Consider the following 20,550-nt stretch of genomic DNA (forward strand, 5'->3'; position numbering starts at 1 on the left):
GGGCTAGATGCTGCTGGCTCCCCTTCTCTCACCACCCCTAGCCAAAATGGCCAGAGGCAGGTTGCCACTCCTAACCACCCTCTAGATCAGGCATGGGGAACCTCTGTGCCTCTAGATGTTGCCGGACTACAATTCCCATCCCTCCATGCCAGTGGCCATGGATGATGGGTGTTGTAGTCCGGCAACATCTGGAGGCACAAAGGTTCCCCTGCCCTGCTCTAAACTAGACTCAGCCTCCGTCCCTGACCCCTTTCCATATCTGAAACGTCAAGCTGCCCATCGCCACTGCCACTTACAACCACCTCAACGGCTCACCCTTGTGAGAGGACGGCTGTCATTCAGCCTGTCATCTTAACGATGGTTTGTCTCCGTTGAGCTTGGCCTAATCGATTGGATACGGCTGGGGGAACAGGTGTGCCCTTTGGGGACAATCCCCTCCATTTCAAATGCACCAACAAGACTAGGATAGAGAACTCCTCTGCCCCCTGCCCACAGCTCCGCAATGCCTGATAAGGAGGCATTGAATTTGGACTGGGTGTGGTGGGAGCATTCGCACCATTCCCCCCGGGCAAGCTGAAAACTGGTACGGCCCTAGAAACATGTGACCCACAGAGACCGGATTAACGAAGGTCACTGCAGTTGGTTCCCTACCCACCCTGTGACAGAGGAAAGAGGCGCAGTTAGCGAAGCCAACAGAACATAGAATAAGGATTGCAACGTTCCTCTGCCGAGGCCAACTGACTTGCACCTTCGGCAGCAGAAAAAAAGACGATGACTCTAGTAGCTGTGCTCATCTCCCAGCTACTAGTAGCAGCAGAGGATCAAGCGGACAGTCTCAACCCACAGCTGGGCGTCTGGGCGTCGGCAAGATCCCCAACAGAATGCTTGACCCAGCACCGCAATGGCGCTAACAAAACTTTGCAAATAAACAACAGCGGCACATGAGGATCATTCTCGGAAATCCCCTTGGGAAAGCCATGACCACGTGGAACAGAACACAGCTCTGGGCCTGCTGAAGTCTGACAATTTTGCAAGCTTTGAGAAGGAGAAAGAGTCGCTCTTAATGGCTACAGCCAACAGGCATCCCCTACCCTCGGACGTGGCGACATGCCGAAAGTGTCAACTTCCCCCAGTTGGCCAAGAAGTTGGGATGTTCCCGAGTCACTGAGCAAAGCTGGAGGAACAGGTGATTCCCTTTGCTGCTGCTCGCTCCATTCCAGGCAGAAAATCTGGAAGCAAAAGTGGGGAGGAGAGATCAAATTCCTTGTGATTTACAAACAGCTGGCACCCATTCCTTCTAATATCCAAATCGGCTGCCTCGTGCCAAGCGTATTCCCAGCACAGGAGCTGCCCATTTCTCCCCAAATGGTTTCTGGATGTTTTGGAGACTTGCCAGGTACATAGAAATGTTAAAGTGTGCAAATTTATAGCCCCTCAAAAGTGAGCAGGCAAGAACTTGAGAAGAGCCTGCTGGATCAGGCCAATTGACTCGGCACCGAGGTTCTTGCTCACTCACGATCCTTCCTCTCTCAGGAAGGGCCCCCCAGAGACTCAGCACCCCTAGGAACTCACCAGCTTCACAGCGGGGCTCCCCACCTGCGCAACTCAAGGGGTCAGTGAGCCACTGTCCAGCGGGAGGAGGTCACCGCCCTCCGAGACCGAGGCAACTTCTGCAAAGGGGTTGGGAAAAAGTGAGTGTTAGGACAAGGTTTGCTGGGGGATTTCCCGCTACCATTAAGAGTGACAGTGTGCCACAGGGAGTGTAGATGTGCTCAGAAAGCACCCCAGGAGTGCAAGCCCCTTCGAGCGAGTGCATTAAATCCCACAGGAAGCACAGGAAGAAACCTGGGATTTGAGCCTGACAACCACTGACTTGGAGGCCCATGCTGTTAAGCCTTATTGTGCTCGGTGCTACCAGAGGGTGGGAGATCTTTCAACGAAGCAGCCCCCCAAAGTCTGGGTGGGTGCTGCTGCAATGGGCAACAAATAGGGCGGGCAACCACGGTTGTCATTTTTAGCTGATCACTGATAAAACAGGCAGCTTTTCCAAGATGCTGAGGACAAGGCAATAGCTCAGCAAGTCATGAAAGAAAGCTACAGCCTACAGAAAGGTCCCTTTCATGGAGTACGGTAGATCCAGGAAAACCCGGAGGTCGTGTGTCAACTTTGTCTTGATGGCTACAGTTAGTCTTCATGGATCCATCAACTTAAATGAAAGTTGATTAATCTACCCATAAAAAGTAGCGGCTTTCCAACATTTAGGAAAGCTGTTCCACACGGATTCATCCGCAATGGGAAATCTTGACCTCAGAACTGGAGGGGACCTGCTCTGGGACAAAATTCAGGCCTCTCGTGGTTCTGCTGCTGTGTGTGGTAGCTACTCTCTGCTTGCACCCAACTCTCTCACAGCAACGCAGGAAGCTGCCTTAAACCGAGTCAGGCCCCTGGGTCCATCTAGCTTAGTACTGTCTACACTGACTGGCAGTGGGACCTGGAGATGCCGTCGGGGATTGAACCCGGGGCCCTCTGCGTACAAAGCTACAGGCATTTCTCTGAAAACAAAGCAAAATGCCCCCCCAAACCTAAGGTCCCAGTCCTCATGGTTCTGAATAAAAGGGCTGACACTGAAAGTCTGGTGGGGCCACCACAGTCTCCTATCTAGGGATGTTTCCCCTCCACCCCCGAGCTCTCCAGAACACAGCCGCCGTCCCAAAGCAGAGGTGATCAAGGCAACCGAAGGCAGCGTGCCCAGTGGCAACCAGCTCAAACGCAGTGCTCCCCCTTCGACACCTCCACAGAGCGCTGTTTCAAGCGGAGAGGACCATACCTTCCCTCCCACTGCCTTCAGAAACAGGGCTGCAGGATGTGCCACTAGACTCGTCGTCAAGAGAGGGGGACCCTTTGCAGAAGAAGACCGAGGAATCGGAAGTGTCCCCGGACGAGGAGAGGTAGTAGAAGTAGCCCCGGGGAGAGTAGGTGCTGCTGTCCGCCTGGCTGAGGGACAGGTCTTCCTCACCGAGGGAGCCTTCGCTCGAGAGCCAGGGGGACGAGGCCCTCTCTCCGGATTGGCCAGGACCGCTGGGGGTGGATGCCTGTTCCGCTTTGGCCGCCCACTGCTCAACGTCCAGCAGGGGGGTCAACTCCATCGCCGCCTCTGCCTGAGCGGGCGTTTCGGGAGGCGGGTTCGAATCAGAGCACCCACTACCGCCCCCTGTTTCACAGTGAGGTGTGGAGGGGAAACCCTCCGAGGAGGTGGCAAAGGGGAGGGAGAGCTGCAGGGACTCCAGCGAGGGTGGGGGACCTTCCACGGTGGATGCCAAGCAATGGGGGGGCTCCGTCTCATCCCGAGGTTGTTCAACAGGCTCATCTGATGCAAGTCAAAGGGCTGAGTTCATTTCACAAAAAAAGACATACACTGCCTGGTTGCAAAAAACCTCAGTGCGGTTTACAAAGAAAAGATTACTGGTATGAAACAATACTTTAAGAATTCCGAAAAGCTTTTTTAAAAAAAGACTTAAAGACAGATTAAAACTTGCATCAACTTCCCAGTACGCTTATTATTAATATTAATAAAATAAGTATTTTTAAACAATATAAAAAAACAACAAAATACATAGTAAAAACAAGCTAAACACACATGTTTTTAAGCAGGTGTCAAGAAGAGTACAGCGAAGGCGCTTCGCTTCACAATCGGCAGGGAGTTCCGAAGTGCAGCTGCTGCCACGCTAAAATGTTGAGTTCTTACAAGGACGGAATGGGTGGTAGATGCCCATTCTGCCAGGGCACCTGTGGAGTAAGGCTACCTCGTGAGTAAACTGGTCCCAAGTTGTAAAGGGCTTTATTCACTAGTAGTAACTCCTTGAACCTGTCAGTGTTAAACACGCACCAGAAGCAGCTGTCCTTTGCAAAGGGCTGCTAGGAATCAAAGCTGGAGACAGGATACTTTCTAAGGTAATCAGCAAAAGGCTGTCTCTTGCTTTAATTCCCTAGGTAAAATAACATGACCAAACCCACTCCAGTTACACTGTCTCATGAGTTATTCAAGGAACAGGAAAAAAGGGTTGTATTCAATGCAGCACTAATAAAATTGTTCCAGAACGTTCTCCCCCGCTCCTAAACGCCCCCAAGTTCCCCCCAAACCGCTGGAGCAGATTTGGGGGCAACAAGAGACACACATTTTTTGGGGGGGGGGAGGGGAAGGGGAGTCACACTGACCCCTGTGTGAGCGCAATTATTTAGCTGAATTCTGAGCAAAATATAAATGACTCTCCCCATAGCGCAGAAGGTTTGATAGGAAAGCTACCGTAAAAAGAGGTTCATCCTAAATGCAGCCATGGGAAAAAAAATGGTGGTGCGATTTATTTATATATAATGGAAGTGTGGCTTAATGGTTAGTGGGTTAGGCCAGGACTCAAATCCCCACTAGGGATAGAAAGCTGGCTGGGTGTCACAGTCTCTCAGACAAACCTACCTCAGAGGGTTGTTGTGGAAATAAAAAGGGTGTGTTTGGGGGGGCGGTAGAGGAAGAACGTTGAATGTCATCTTGAGAAACTTGGATATAAATGTCAGTAGCGAATACACCGGTTGCCGATTTGCTACCAGCCCAGCTTCAAGGTGCTATTTTCAGTCAACAGAGAACTTAAAATGAAGCCCCCACTCTACGTTTGTTAAGAATCCATCATGGGAACTCCCTGCCTATTGAGGCTCCTTTGCTGTGCTCTTTTCCGCACCTGCTGAAAACGTTTGTGTTTGGAAACTGAGGAGGCTCGGGTGCGAAAGCAGGGACTGGCAGAGCTGTGAAAAGCCCCTGTACTTGGAAAGCCTCTACGGGCCTCACAGACCAAGCGCCCAGAAGACAGCTTTAGGCGGCTTCAGGAGTCCTCGTGTTCCTGTTTTGGGAAGTGACCAGGGCACACCGGTGCACAAACCCATGTAGTGGGACAGAGGAGCTTACCCGAAAGGCTGAGGCAAGACAAAGTGAGGGGCATCTCGTCAGGGGTCTTCTGCGTGTCTGAGAGAAGGCTCTCCAGGGACACCCCTGTCGTGTCTCCCTAGGGGTTGAAACAAGGGCTGTCAAGGCACATGCAGAATGAGAGAACCTTTGGCCCTGGCAGCTTCTTCCTCTCTCTCCCCCCGAAATATGGCTTACAGAGTTTGGTGCTTCTTCCAGATTTATAAAGCCATATAGAGCTGTAGAGTTGGAAGGTACCCAGACTGTCATCTAGCCCAACCCCCTGCAATGCCAAAACGTCTTGTAAAAGCAGCCTGCTGGATGAGGCTCATGAGTCTGGCATCCTGTTCTCACAGTGGCCAATGAGACACCTCTTTGCGAACAGAACTGGAGCACAAGAACCCTCTGCCCCCTCCACCAACCGCTATTCAGAAGCGTTTCTTGCCTCTGAACGTGGAGGCAGAGCACGGCCATCGTGGATGGACGCAGCCAAGACTTTGGGATGCAGCAAACAACATGCTCCCAGCATCCTGCCCCCCCCCACCCACTCCCCGTTTCAAGCAAGAGTTTCAGCTGCTATCCTAAGGACTAGAACAGGGGTCGGCAACCTAAGGCCCTTGGGCCACAAGTGGCCCATGAGCCACCCCCTCAGCAAATCCCTGCGTGCTGCCCTAAACCGGCGGTGCGGAGACTCACTCGCTTGCGCACGGAATCCACCCCACTGAGGGATCTCTGCTGGAGTGAACTGGCCAAGGCGAGATAAACCTTGCCGACCCCTGGACTACAATCTTGAGGTCTTATCACTTGGTAGCCTGCCTGGAGCCCAACAGCAAAGCTTTCGGCTGCTATCATGAGGACTAGGTTCTTGTTTCCCGGCATTTGGAGCCGGCCCACAGCCCAGAGCCACTGGTCCAACCTATTCAATGCAAGGGAGGGCAGATGAACCGACCCCATTACTCACCAGGCTTCTGTGCTGGGCACCTTTGTCCAACGGATCGGGCCCATCTCCAGCCCCGCCGTCTCCATCCTGTGGGCACTGCACCGCGTAGCCCAACCGCACCAGCTCCGCGCCGACGTCGATGTCCTGAAATCGGAAGGAGAAAGGAGGGCTCGTGGTTGGTGTGAAGGACCTAGTTCCCCAACCCTGAACAAATTCTATCCTCCTTGCCCATTAAATAGGATGCTAGCGAACCTGGGTGGTACCTTCACATTGGGCCGATATTTTTAGTTGTTGCTGCAAGATCTTAACGCTCAAACCACAGAACGGCGCCACACAAACCGTGCCCTACCTGCCCGCTGGTGGCGTTGTACAATCTGACGTGAGGCCAGGTGCTGCTCCCAGCAGGCAGGTAGCTGGAGATCTTTGCCAGCACCGGCTTCCACTTGGCGCAGTGTGTGAGGCGGTCAAACTCGTCCAATGCGGCTTCGGACCAAGACACTCCTGTTCAAGACACGGAAGCAAAAAGACATTAAGGTCAAGCAGCCCAATCTGAAGAACGTCTCCCCTGGGAGGTAAATCCCTGCCAGATTAAAACTGTGTGCCCCCAAACCAAGTGGTGCGTGGAGGGGGCAACATGAGAATGAGACATTATTGGTGGTGGATCCTCGCACCCCAGGAATGCTCTCCTCGGGGAGATGTTCCTGGCACCATCCTTGCCAGTCTGTGGCCTTCTAACTCAGACCTTTGGCAATCAAGTTTCCTTCTCCCGTGCTGCTCAACTTTTAGTGTTTTTATTGATTTTAAAAACTGTAGAGCCAGAGGCCTTTACAATGAACGGCAGAGGGCAAGAGCAAGGCTTTCTTCTGAAATCACACAGCATAGCCTATGAAATTTTACAGCATTAAAAATTCGCAGCATAGAGTTTTAAAATTAGAAAGCATCAACAGAACGGTTAAAAGCATCAATGGAGCTGGAATGGAGCTTCTTAGCTGCCAGAGCAAATTTGACTACCAGGCGTGTAATTTGTAGATTTTTATCAGCTAAAAGTTCGACTGTCATTTCCTAGGGGGAGCGACACCTTTTAGTAGGGTGTGGTGGACTTGTCTTTATCAACAGCATGTCGCTAGATGAGCGCTTCATTCATTTTTACTGTTTTAAACCACTTTCATGTGGTTGTATTTCATCTTGCCAAATGGCTTTGAGAAGGTCTCTTTCGCATAAAGCGGCCCATAAATGCCACAATAATTAATAGTAACAAACAGGGCTTGCTCCAAAGCGACCGCCCCCAGAACTATGTCCTGATTCCACGGCCTACTCTGCAGGGCTACTTGGTTAAGAACGTAAGAGAATCTGAGCTGGATCAGGCCCACCGAATCCAGCACCCTGTTCTTACAGCAGCCAAACAGATGCCTCTTCTGGGAATCCCGCAAGCAGCAACTCTCCCCACTTGCGATTCCCAGCATCTGGTTTTCAGAAGCGATTCGCCTCAGAGTGGAGGGAGAATATTGCGGTTGTGGCTAGTAGGCTTTGGTGGCCTTTATCCTCTGTGGATGTGTCTGAGCCTACGAAGAATCAAGCTGGTGGTCCCTGAGCGTGCAACTCACCCGCTGGAGCGATGCCGGCGAGGCCGCACTCTATTGCTTGGAAGGGGAGGCTGAGGAAGTCACTCCTAGGAGAAAAGATGGGGAATAGGCCTTAACAACCATGGCCTTAAACAGGGGCTTACGCTTACTTCCAGGGAACAACAACCCTCCCAGACTTAAAACTACAGACACCTCGACGTATGATTTCAAAAGACAGCCAACAGCAGCGGGGAAAGAGCTTAACCTTCAGAAGGGGACCAGTTTCTCTTGCTTTGGGGGTGCCAAGGGAGGGGGGGAGGCTAAACACACAGCCTGCCATAGGACTCGCCGCCGCCACAAAGGCAGCGGTCGAAACTCCCATTGCTCTAGGCGCATTTTGCGACAGGGAATTCCATTAGCGCAAGCAGTTTCTGAGCTCCGGGTGCAATACTGCAGCTAAGATTTCAGATTAAAATTTCCACTGCTGGCCCTAGGGGAGGAGAAATTCCTCCCTGCTCGATTCCCAAGAGATTGCTGCAGCATCAGGCAAGCGGATAGATTTAGCTGCAGTTCCTCCTAAAAAGAAGCGAGCCGAGACATTCTGTTGTGGCGCCCATAACCATATAGCACCTAGTTTTCATATCTCAGTTTCTAACACTGCACAAAAGGCCCTGCTTTTTGTCAATGCCAATCTGGCTTTCGACACACAAGACAGACCGGTCGCCTCGCAGCAGCCATTCCATCAGGCTACCTGGAATTGTTTCCCTTTAAGAACCGGGGTCTGAGCTTGCCTCCTTCCTCTTCCCTCCCCTTCCGTTTCTCCTCCTTTTCAGACTACAGATGTCTGACCGCAGATGCATCCACACCAGACATTTAAAGCGCTCTCCGGACCGTCCTGGTTCCTCCCACGAAGGATTCCAGGAACTGCGGTTTGCAAAGGGTGCCCAGTGTTGTTAGAGAGACCCCGACACAGAATAACACCTTTAACAAGCTACAGTCCCCGGGGGCCATAGGGGCAAAGGCACAATTCTTAAAAGTGGTGCAAGGGTGTGTTAAATGCACGGGGCAGGTGTCTCTTGCTGTCGGGTTTTCACAACCCGCTCCGGGGAGCCTAAACAGCAGGATAATAATGCTTTACACCAGGCTTCCTCAACCTCGGTCCTCCAGATGTTTTGAGATTACAATTCCCATCATCCCTGACCACCGGCCCTGCTAGCTAGGGAGTTGTAGACCAAAAACATCTGGAGGGCCGAGGTCGAGGAAGCCTGCTTTACACAGAAATGAATGCACTTCTTTTTAAAAAATCCTCGACATATAATATCCAACAGGTCAGTTGATTAAATCCTCTTTTTTTAAAGGAGCACCCAAACACCCAGGCTAGAGGTGACAGCCTCTTTCCTCCGCGTGGGGCCCTCACCGTAACGGCTGCAGCTTCTCCAAAGGAGCCTCTCCGTTGTCACCAAAGTCCACGTAGTAGAGGTCCATGTTTCCATTGCCCAAAGTGCCAAGGACTCTGGCTCTGTACCAGGCGCGGTCTTCGGGGTAGGGGGCGGCTACGATGTCCCCCACGTTCACCTTCAGGGGTTCCGGCTGGGGAGCCTGAGGAACAGAGGCACTGGGAGGGGACCCTCGCACACCCACACTCTAGCACTGCAAAAGTACCCAGAGTGCAGAGCGGGTGGGCAAGGGAACAAAGGGGCTGCCCTCCTCCCCCCCACGCCAGGGGCCTCCCCCACCGCACAAAGCCTCACCGAAAGGCTGCTGCCGTAATACTGCGTCATTTCGTGGGTCAGCTTGTCTAGTTGGAAGGTGCGCGAGCCGATAATCTGGATCCAGAAGTGGTTGGGGGTCTCGGAGGCCGAGACGTAGACCTCCAGGTGCTCGTTGGTGTGGAAGCTGAAGTCTGGGCTGGGGACTGAGGACCCAGGAGGCGGAAAGTGAGGAGCAGAGGCCGGCCCTCTCCCTAAACCCTCCCAGATGGAGGGCCGGATCGGTCAGGGTCTGACTTGTAGCTTCCCTCCCCCCATCTCTTCCTCCCTAGGCAACCCCACAACGATGGCGCCTCCTTGGGAGCCCCAGCCCTAGATAAGATTGCAGCTGTGGGAAATCTATTTCAACCTATCCTACCAAAAAAGGCACTAGTCCTCATGATTACAGAGAACCTCCTGGAAGAGGGTGAGCACACGGCAGAGAGTCAACTACTTTATTTGTCAAAGTTAAGTCGCTTCTACAGCTCTAGATATCTACGTGCACCAATCTAATGACTAGTCCAGGCATAGGCAAACTCGGCTCTCCAGATGCTATGAGACTACAATTCCCATCATCCCTGACCACAGGTCCTGCTAGCTAGGGATGATGGGAGTTGTAGTCCCAAAACATCTGGAGGGCCGAGTTTGCCTATGCCTGGACTAGGCAGTTATAAAAGTAAAATTATTATTATTATTAATTATTATTATTATTATTAATCCTCATCATCATTATTCCCTGGTGGGAAGTCTATACATGAAACAATGTAACTGTTTGTTTTTTTAAAAATTAATTTGGCTTTTCAGAATAAAATTTTAGTCACATATCGAACATACAACATAAAAACAAGATTCCAAGGAATCTCTGGAACTTCACTCCTCCCCTTCGTGGGTCCTATTGTTAATCATTTCCTCCTGCATCTTTTATAATACAGTTGTGCCTTGGAAGTCGTTCAAATGCCTTGCAACTTGAACGTTTTGGCTTCCAAACGCCGCAAACCCAGAAGTGAATGTTCCGGTTTGCGAATGTTCTTTTGGAAGCCAAACGTCTGACGCAGCTTCCACAGCTTCTGATTGGCTGCAGGAGCTTCCTGCAGCCAATTGGAAGCCACGCTTTGGTTTCCAAACATTTTGGAAGTTGGACAGACTTCTGGAACGGATTCCGTTCGACTTCCGAGGTACAACTGTACAGTGGAACCTTGGGTTGTGAACGTGATCTGTGCGGGAGGCACGTTTGCAACCCGCAGTGTTCGCAACCCAAGGTGTGACTAATCCAAATCTTGTCTCTCCATTGTATCCAAAATTCACCATTAAATTAAAAGTGATATTCCAAACCTACTAACAATTTCAACTGTTTACAACGGTCTTTGAGGTCAAGCTATAAATTTCCCTCATTCCTTATTAAAATCTTCCAGATTTTCGATTCTTTAGGTAAAGATAAAGGGACCCCCGACCATTAGGTCCAGTCGTGACCGACTCTGGGGTTGCGGCGCTCATCTCGCGTTATGGGCCGAGGGAACCGGCGTACAGCTTCCAGGTCATGTGGCCAGCATGACAAAGCCGCTTCTGGCAAACCAGAGCAGCACATGGAAATGCCATTTACCTTCTTGCTTGGAGCGGTTCCTATTTATCTACTTGCACTTTCACATGCTTTCGAACTGCTAGGTTGGCAGGAGCTGGGACTGAGCAACGGGAGCTCACCCCGTCGCAGGGATTCGAACCGCCGACCTTCTGATCAGCAAGCCCTAGGCTCTGTGGTTTAACCCACAGCGCCACCTGCGTCCGATTCTTTAATTTGAAGCTAATTTGTAAAAAAATTGGAAATGCAATAAAAATTATACTGTGTGTAGGGGTGTGGGGAAAGATTCTAGTCCTCACAACTGAATGAACTCAGCGCCACCAGGTATGGGGCTGGCCACCATCTTAAGCCAGCTTCTAAAGCGTCAAGCAAGAGATCAGACAAGCTGACAGAGAAGCCGACCAACAGTTGATAATTAAATGGAACCTCCAGCTCGAGGCCGCCTATCTCTGAAAGAGCTTGCTGGACAACAGCGCAGGAGGGGAAGGGTTTTTTTTTTTTTTTTTTAAAAAGATATAAAGACTGCCTCGTTATGCTTACCTTCGAAAGCATAGCTCAGACAAGAGGTTTCCGATAAGGACTCGGAGGATGAGCCATCTTCGCTCCTCGGCTCATCGGGGGGATATTCTGGGATCTTCCCAGTGGCTCCTTCGTGGTGTGGGGTCCCCAGCGGCTGATGGAAAGCTTCTTCGGTGCAAGGGGGACCCCGCCTCCGGTCGCCGCTGCCGCCAGCGTCCTCCTTCCTCGTGCCCAGAGGCTGCTTCCGCTGGGACCGGGCCATAGCCGCGTGCGAGAGCTTCTTGTGGAAGGCCTCGTCCTCCAAAACCTTTTCCGCGATCAGTTTCTGCAGGAGATTTGGAATATGAGTAGCAAAGGAGGCTGGTGGACTGGGTAGGGGTTCCCTTTGTCTAAGCAGGCTGTGGTCGGAACTGGCTCCTCCCAATATAGTTCAGGTTGCAGCCTGGCTGGCAAAGGAATTGCCCCCCTGCACTCCTGGCTTGAACCGCACTTGCTCCTTCCCCAGGTCTTGCCCACCTGGAAGGATGGCCCCCAGGGAGGGGTACTTTTTAACAGGGTGGATTTGATTTAAATCAGGGGCAGACACCACATATTTACCTCCTCTAGAACCCCAAAATTGTAGTTTAACCCTCACGTAACTACAACTCCCAGCAACTACAACTCTTTGGAAGGGGTTTGGGGCGCCCTGCTTAGAAAGGAGGTTATGCCTGCAGCTTCCGAGGGTATAAGGCAGGCCTCCTCGGGGACAGGTTCCCAGTACATGGCGATATTTAATTGGGGCCGCCCACCACGACCTCACAGAACGACGCCAGCAGCTGGGGAGCAGGGCAGGGGGCTCACCTTAGCTGCTAGCACCTCCTTGCGGGTCCCAGAGAGCGTGATCTGGCGGTTGAGCGAAAAACTCCCTTCACGGTCGCAATCGATCTTGGCCCCCGTGCTCTGGTGGATGGCTCGCACCGTCTCCCCGCCCCTGCCTGGGGGACGAGAAAAGGTTAGCAGAAACCGCAAGGAACGTGTCCTGTCCCTCCACTGTCCCCTGAGGGCACCTCCATTGCAGCACTGGGAGAGATTGGAAGAGGAAGGCTCCCTCCATCAGCTTCGCTAGGGGCCCATTTGGTCATTTGAGCAGCCGTTTAGAAATCGGTGCCTGAGTGTTGGCTGTTGTTTTCCTCTACCCTCCCAGTTCCTCTTCCCTTGTGTGCTTTTCTTTGTGTGTGTCTTTTTTAAAAAAAAGATCACAAGCTTGGAGCTAGGGATTGTCTTCTTTTGACCGTATATAAACCACTCCTGGAGCCTTTATGCCTGAAGAAGAGGGCACCAAGTTCTCAAAATAAATAATAACGAACTATATAGGCCCAAAGAGGCTAATCTACAGGTTGCAAAATATTTGCCCTGTTAACTTTCTGCTCATTTCCTCCTCGGGTGATGAATCTGCAAACCCCAACATGGGGGGCAAAGGCAGAGTCCAGCAAAGTGCCAAGTGGCTGATCAGAGTTTGCAGAGCCTGGGGCTTTGCAGACACTGCTGGCCTGTGCAGATGATAAAATTTAAAAGTAATATTGAAATATCTAAAGGGCTATCATGTGGAGCAAGCTTGTTTCCTGCAGGACCCGAAGCAATGGATTCAAGTGACAAGAAAGGAGATTCTGTCCAAAGATCAGGGAGAACATTCTGGCAGCAAGAGCCATTCAATAGGGGAAGAGATGGCTTTGGAAGGTGGGGGACTCTCCTCTAGGGGAGGTTGCTAAACAGAGTCGGGTGGCCACCTGTCGGGGATACCTCAGCCGTGCTTCCTGCTTTGCAGGGGGTTGGACTAGATGGCCCCTGGGGTCCCTTTCCAACTCTACAATTCTATGTTTCTATGAAATAATATAGATGGTCCTCGCCCTCATTTTACCCTCAACACAGCAAGGCACATTAGGATGAGGCATTGTGACTGGATCAGTTGTCACCCAGTGAGCTTCATGGCTAAGCGGGGACTTGAACCCTTGTCTCCCAGGTCCGAGTCCAAGACTCTAACCACTAGGCCACACCAACTCCCAACAGTAATGGCACCTGAAGTTCCCTTGCTGTTGGTTTATAAGCCCAGGGCAGGCGCCAAGCGTGCAGGATTCCCGCCATCCAATCAAGACAAAGCACAATAAAGTTTTGGGGCATTCAGAGGACGCAGAACAGGGATTACCAATGATGCGCCCCACGGCACGCTGGGGCACAAGGATCTTTTCCGTCACGGCCAAGTTCTCCTCCAGGATCTGGTGGATGGCGGCTTTGGCCTTGCACACCTGGACGGCGGAGCCCCAGATGCGGATCAGGCGCTCCTCGCCAGAATCTTCCACGTCGACATCAATGCGGGCCTGGGTGTCCTTCCGCAGCTGCAGAGAGGGAGGACAGGGGCTCTTCAGCCTCGGCAATCTCCAAAACAGCGACGGCTAGGCCGAGTCAGACTGCGCCCGGTTCCCAGCAGCCTCTATGGTGGGGGCCTCATCCAATTTTATACACAACGGCAGAGGCCCCATTCATACCAGCGTGATGATTAAACGGTCACCGCTTCCCTCAAAGGATTCTGGGAGCTGTTGGTTGTTCAGAGTGATATGAGTTGTTAGGGGACACCCTCCCCCCATAGCTACAATTCCCAAAAGACGGACGGGTTGTTAAAGCACTCTGGGAATTGCAGCTCTGTGAAGGTTTATCCTCAGCACCCTCAAACTACAGCTCCCAGAATTCTTTGGGTAACTAATTCTAGCCTGGTCCCTCTATCCTCTTACCTGCTAATTTCTGCAAGGTGATGCAGAAACGAAGGCTGCATTCACACCAAACATTTACAGCACCACGATACCAATTTAAGCAGTCATGGCTTCCCTCAAAAGAATCCTGGGGGCCGCAGTTAGTTAAGCAAGCCGTTAGGAGACCCCCCCGCTGCTCCCCTCATATAGCTACCCTTTCCTGCCACTACAGATCCCCTCTTTGTGGGGAACTCTGGGGAATCATAACCCTGCAAAGGCCTTAACCAGGGGTCGGCAAGGCTTACCAGGCATAGGCTGGATCACTCCAACGGAAATCCTGTGGGCCAGACAGGCGGAGTGCGACACCGGAAATCGCGTCTCTGCATGTACGTGGCGCCGGAAATCGCTTCTGCAGATGCCCAGATGCTGAAAATTGCACCTGTGCAGAAGCGATTTCTGTTGTCTGGGCATGTGCAGAAGCGATTTCCGGGGCCGTGGAAGAGAATCCCCACTCTGCGCTGTGCCAGTTTAGTGCAGTGCGCGGGAACTTGCCAAGCGGGTGGCTTGGTTCATGGGCGGCTCGTGGGCCAGTTAAACGACCTCCGTGGGCCACTTCCGGCCCATGGGCCACAGGTTGGGGACCCCTGGCCTTCACCCAGAGATGTGGGGGTCAGGCCTGAGGTGCCGTTTTCTCCCTCCCCATTGAAGTGTTGGGCGGAGGGCAGCGGTGAATTCACACAGCTCCAGGAATCAGCAAACCTACCTGCTTGACGTTGGCTCCGTGGCGCCCGATGAGCAGCTTCACGGCATCCTTCGGGATCTTCATCTCCACCTGGAGCTCCTCCTCGCCCACAAACGTCAGCCGCTCCTCTGGAAGCCCCAGCCAGAGAGAAAGACACACGCACTGAGCGATTAGGACCCAAAACTCCCCCCTCCTTTTCAGGCAGCTGTCTCTCCTTGGCAGCCATGAGCCCATCACCCCAGGGAAGAGATGGTGGCAGGCCTCCCTGCCCGCTCGTGAGCTTGGGGATCTGCCCATCTAATAGCCACAAAGGCTCTGTGCCACTTCCGCTGCGGGAGGCAGGGTGCCACTGAATGCCCGTTGCCAGGAACAGCAAGCGGGGAGATGTAGCTGCTGTGGTGGGGGGTCCTACTTGTGGGTTTCCCTTGGGGGCATCTGGCTGGCCGGCGTGAGAACAGGCTGCGGGGCTAGAAGGGCCCCCTTTGGCCTGATCTTAAGATCTTATAGAATTAGAGGAATTCTCTATCAATGGCTGCTGGCCATGACTGCTATACTCTGTTCTCCACACCACAGTGGGGTGGGGTGCTGCTCTTGCTTTTGAGAGCCTGCTTATGGGTTGGACCCTGTGATGTGGGCTAGATGGGCCTGATCCAGCTTCAGGGCTCCTGTAATGTTCTTGACCAACAATGCTACCCCCGCGGAGCAGGCTAGGAAATAAGGATGGGGAACGGTGAACCCAGCCTATTTTTATTAGTACTGTTAATAATTCACACGCCGGCTGCGCTTTCCCTCTGCTGTTGCAAGTCTAGACTCCTTCATGATGGAGTCTCCTTGAAACAGCACGGTGCTTTTCCAAAAGGGAAAACAAACTCTTCCACATTGCAAAGGGTTGGACTAGATGAGTCTTTGGGTTCCTTCCAGCTCCCCAATTCTGTATGAACCCGTCTATAGAGACCCAGCACTTTCCTTGCCGGGGTGAGGCAGATCAGTAAGTTGCAAGAGCAGAGAGCAAGCACCAAAGCAGTCCTCGCTCTCGCCGGGATTTCAAAAGGGGCCCTTGAATTCCTGGTTCCGACCCAACACGTGCCATGTGGGGAGTCATGAGGCTCCACCGGACATAGCTGGACTCAACTTCCAAGCAAGAACAGGCTGGAAGCACTTAAAAACTCTGTTTGCTACCCACCGGGTTTCACCAGCGACCCCGCCCTCCGCCTGAGCCCAAGGGCGGAAAGATGTCAATATGGGATGTGTGTACAAAATGACAGCAAGTGTCAAGCAAATGCTCGAGGGCAGGAGCAGCTATTGGAAGCTTTCCCAGAATGAGCAGCACACACAGACAGGAAAGGAGTACAGCAGGCAGACGCAATCGATTGTTCAAAGCCCAGTTCCACCCACGCAGCAGATGCCGGTCGCACAGCTGCGCTTCCCACCTCCTTCCGACCCAGGGCGCACACCCACCTTGGCTCTCCCGGTAACGGCGGTACAGGATGTACAGAATAGCCCCGCTGGCGGGGACACCGAGCGCCAGGGCCACCTTCTGCAGCGTTGTCAGACTGCTCCAGGAGCCCTTCTCAGCTGCCATGGCCCCTGCTGGAGGCACCCTAAACGGGAAGGGGAAAAATTTCCTCAGCTGCATCTCCCCACGGGAGAGGCCGACCAAGTACATTGCCCCGCAGGGAAGCAGCAGCAGCAGACGGGATCTGCCGGACAGGGACCGCAGCTCCACAGTGGAAGCAACTCGGAGGACGCTTGAGAAATGACTTTGCTTCTCAAGGGTTTGGACAGCTGCCTGGAGCCGACTGCAGCCAACCTTGCTGTCCCAGGCGGAGGTTTCCCCTCCCCACCCCACCTTGGGAGAAGGTGCCAGGTTTTGTGTTTCAAAGAGGACGGACGAGCCAAGCCAGGGTGTGTGTAAATCAATGTGGTTTCAGAAATGCACTTTCAGGGCTGAGTCCCACCATCCACTTCTGGCAGAACAGACCAAGAATCCATTTAAACCAGGCGTGGGGAACTCAATGCGGCCCTCTAGAACCCTGCATCTGGCCCTCAAATTTTTCCAAGCCACACCCTTCTATGGCCTTGTTTTCTACCCAAGGTTTTCTGCTTTTTGCCTGGCTGGAAAGTTTTCTTGAACTCTTGAGCACGCCTCTGGATGAAGGGTAGGGGCATCTTGAGTGGGTGCAGAAACCAGAAGCCAGTTACATCTGTTCTTGTACCCAGTTCTGCCCACCACTGGCATGCGGCCCTTGGAAGGTTTCCGAAGGGGGAATGTGGCCCTCTGGGTAAAACACAGGTTTTTCCCGCCCACAACAGCACCATGTTCCCATGAAGCTTCACACACACACACACACACACGGGTTGAGGATTGTCTTCCTTCCTTCCTATGTCCCCAGCATCTAACACTCAGAGGTATACTGCCTCAGTATCTGGAGGTTCCACTCCTAACTAGAATAAAGACCAAAAGAGCCCTGCAGGGTTGGAATGAAGGACTGCATTGTCTCCCACAATGGCCAGGCCACATAACCCTGGGAACTGCAAAAGCAATGCTTGAAGCACTGCCCTATTTTAGTCCCTCATTGCAGCAAGTGGAATTCACATACCGAGCACTCCGAATGTGGACATTCTGCCTCACTTTCATGACCAATGTCTTATTATTTCCCCTCCTCAGTGAATTGGTTTGATGACCTTTTAAGAACATCCAAGTCTGTGGCACTCGCCATACCTGGTGGCAGCGAGTTCCACAGCTCAGGACACACCCTGCACAGCAGCCCGTTTTCTTCTGTATGCCCCAAACCTTCTGCCCACCAGTGTCCCTGAGTCTCTACCAACACCCTGAAATGTTCTAGCAATGCAAGGAAGGTTTTTGGTGTTTTTTGCCATGCAAGCCCCTGCATCACAGATGGGGGCCTTTGGGACTCCAGATGCTACTGAAACAGTCCCCATCAGTTGCAGATGAGAGTTGCAACCCCGCAACATCTGGTCGCAGCTGCCTCACCATTGCTCTGAACTTCTGTGCAAATAGCGGCCATTAACCCAAATGCCTGTTGTTGCTTTTTTATTTAAACTACCCCAGAGCTGAGGGACCGAAAACATCGCAAAAGCCATGGCCCAACGTTTGAAATGTTTGTTGAAACCGCAAGATACATAACATACATCTCTATCCTTTTGAAATCTGCTCTTTGCTCAGCAACACACAACTTTCTCCCCAACCCCACAGAGCCCTTCTCAGCCACACCCTGTGAGGGCTTTGGCATCCCCCCCCCCTCAATGTAGCTATTGGGGGGGCTTCTTGGAAATGGGTGTTCTGTTGGAGCAGAAAACTGCAGGTTCAAGTAATTATTAAAATGTAGGGCTTTTAAGAAGAAAATTGGTACGACCTTTTCCTAGATTGGAAAGTATTTGCGTCCCACTTTATTAAAAATGTGATACGTTGCTTGCATCCAGAAACATTTAAAAAATTTATAGCACCTATTAATTACACTCAGCCTAGAGAGAGTCATCTCCAAGCAATGGACAGCAAGACTTTCTATAAAGTCTATGGAATAGGCTCCCTTCTGCGAACCAGTTGGTATCTGCTATAAAACATTTAACTTGGCAATAAAATTAATTAAAATTATAGAGAACATGCACACAGAATCTTAGCCTCCCCACATGTAGGGATATTGACACTATACAAAGCACCTGAGTTTTAGCTAGGACTGCTGGGAACCTTAGCTTGTTAAGAGCGGGTTACTATCTGAAGAGAAAACTACAGCTCCCTGGATTATTTGGAAGAAGTCGTGTGCTTTAAATATATGGTGTGTTCCTCTGCTATTCTTAGTGTGATAGGCAATGAAGGAAATACTCAGAGTAGACACACTGAAAGTACATGTAAACAAGGCCTTGGTTCTCTCAGATTCCCTCAGTTTAAAATTTATCAACCTGGTAATAAAATGAATTAAAAATACAGCACCCACACAGAATCCTGGCCTACAAGTTTTTATCTGAGAAAAGCCTATAAACCTGATAAAAAAGAATGAAAAAGTAAATAAAAGCCCACAAAGAGAACCCTGTCATTCTTATTTCTCTCAGTTAAGACATATAAACCTGACAATAAAAAAGACTATAAATACTCCCATACAGAATCCTGCTCTCTGGTTTTAATCTGAGATAGTAATCTAAACCTGGTAATAAAATGGATAACATTAATGAAATTCGAGCAGAACCCTGGTTCGTCCTCATTTCTCCCAGTTGATCTAGTAAGCAAGTAAATAGAGAATAATATATATATGGAGAACCTTGCCCTTTCAGATTTCTCCAAGCAAAACCTATTGGCTTGCTATATAAAAAAAATCACATCTGTACAGAATTCTAATCTCCCGTTGCTATCTCAGTGGGTTTTTAAGGCAATAAAATATACAGTATAAAGCCCACACAGAATCCTGTGCTCGGAGACCATCATATAACCCTGGTAAGAGAAATGAATGAAAATGTAAATTAAAAGCTAGGCATGTAAAGAATGCAATTCAAGTCTTGCCCTCCCCGTTGTCTTTAGTTAAAATACATTAATCCTGCCAGTGAAATGAGCATAAACAGAAGCCCTGGCCTCCCCCTTCCTCCCAACGACGACAACCCCCCCAGAGACCTTCCAGAGCACCTCCCGGGAGCTCTCCGCTCTCCTCCGCGCCGGAATACAAATGAGAATGACGACGCCCAGCGCAGGCTGCTCCTCCCTCCCGTATACGTAGCAGCTGCTTAGCCGCGCCCCTTGTACCTCATTGGCCAAGGGGAGCGGCCACAGCAGAAGGGAGGAGGAACAGTTGTCATTGGGCGAGATACTGTACTGGGAGGGAGAGGCGGGACGGACGAAAAATTCCAATTCGACACCACCCTCAGAGAGGGAGGGGGAAAGAGAGGAGTCTATTCTAATTGGACGCTACTAGCAGTATGCGGATGAGAGGAGATTTTCATTGGGCACCAGGGGCCGGAGGGCGTGTCGACTCGTCAGAATGCCTCTTTTCCCACCGCTGCGAGGAAGCCCCGCACACAAGCTTACCAACGAGTCGTCGACCAATAGGCAGAGCGGTGCTGAGTTTCTGAGGCAACTGGAGGCGGGGTCGTAGTTACTATGAGGGCGGAGGGAGAAAGATGGCCAATGCCAATTAGGAAGAAGCAAAGCGCCCGAGGCGTAGGGGTGTGAGCGAGGGTGGGGATAGGTGCCTGAGGAGGGGGAATATAAAAGACGACCAATAGGCAAGAAAGAAGTCCAGACGACAGCCAATCCCGCGGGTAGGGGAGGAAAGGGGCGGGAAGATAGCCTTAACCGTTATCCTCTCGCGCAGGTGTAACTGTTTAGCATCACTGGTGGCTCAGAAGTGGTCCCATGATGCGCTGCGCCCATAGGAGGCTGCCGTTGCTGGCTTCCCATAATGCACTGCAGGGGAAAAATTGGGCCTTCGGAGTTGCTATGGTTACACACAAAGCAAATTAAATGAAATGAAATAAAATAAAAAATTGTGTGAGAGAGTGAGCAGGAAATGAGCTCATCAGTATTAGGATTGTGCTAGTCGCCCAACACATAAATTTCCCCATGCAATTAAAGTTCCCATTCATTTCAATAGGTCTATTCTGAGTATATAGTGTGGCTGGATGGCCAGCGCAGAATAAAAAGAAAGAGTTAAAACCACAGCAACCGTTCATTCAGTTTATTTACTCATCATATCTATAGCCCAAGGTGGTGTTTGTGGTTCTCTCACCCTTGCAACGACCCTGTGAGGCACCCCATGTCATGCCCAGTGAACTTCATTGGC

The 20,550-nt window shown here is 51.4% G+C and overlaps 1 protein-coding gene across 3 annotated transcripts; it reads right to left on the bottom strand.

Annotated features, from left to right (window-relative positions):
- Positions 1-169: 169 nt before the first annotated feature.
- On the bottom strand, positions 170-19,420 carry TDRKH (tudor and KH domain containing). Of its 3 annotated transcripts, XM_035099088.2 has the most exons (13): positions 16,220-17,232; positions 14,783-14,889; positions 13,479-13,668; positions 12,137-12,270; positions 11,318-11,621; positions 9,205-9,368; positions 8,871-9,052; positions 7,496-7,560; positions 6,241-6,392; positions 5,913-6,035; positions 4,955-5,051; positions 1,573-1,670; positions 170-1,229 (listed from the first exon to the last, which is right to left on the bottom strand). In XM_035099088.2, exons 1-12 carry the CDS (start codon positions 16,425-16,427, stop codon positions 1,606-1,608), a joined length of 1,791 nt encoding a protein of 596 aa, XP_034954979.1. In that variant the 5' UTR covers positions 16,428-17,232; the 3' UTR covers positions 170-1,229; positions 1,573-1,605. The 3 variants fall into 3 exon arrangements, with proteins under 3 accessions (XP_034954979.1, XP_034954980.1, XP_034954977.1); XM_035099089.2 differs by lacking the exons at positions 170-1,229; positions 1,573-1,670 and adding an exon at positions 19,386-19,420 and having other exon boundaries at positions 3,693-5,051; positions 16,220-16,362; XM_035099086.2 differs by lacking the exons at positions 170-1,229; positions 1,573-1,670 and having other exon boundaries at positions 3,693-5,051; positions 16,220-17,233.
- Positions 19,421-20,550: the final 1,130 nt, after the last annotated feature.

This window comes from Zootoca vivipara, chromosome 17, assembly GCF_963506605.1.
Source record: "Zootoca vivipara chromosome 17, rZooViv1.1, whole genome shotgun sequence".
NCBI classification, from domain to species: Eukaryota; Metazoa; Chordata; class Lepidosauria; order Squamata; family Lacertidae; genus Zootoca; species Zootoca vivipara.

Coding starts and splice junctions, on each gene's coding strand:
- TDRKH (XM_035099086.2), bottom strand. CDS start 16,427: ATGTACTTGGTCGGCCTCTCCCGTGGGGAGATGCAGCTGAGGAAATTT. Junction 7,561..8,870: donor GAGAAGCTGCAGCCGTTACG/GTGAGGGCCCCA, acceptor CTTTTCTCCTAG/GAGTGACTTCCTCAGCCTCC. Junction 5,052..5,912: donor GTGCCCAGCACAGAAGCCTG/GTGAGTAATGGG, acceptor TTCAACCCCTAG/GGAGACACGACAGGGGTGTC.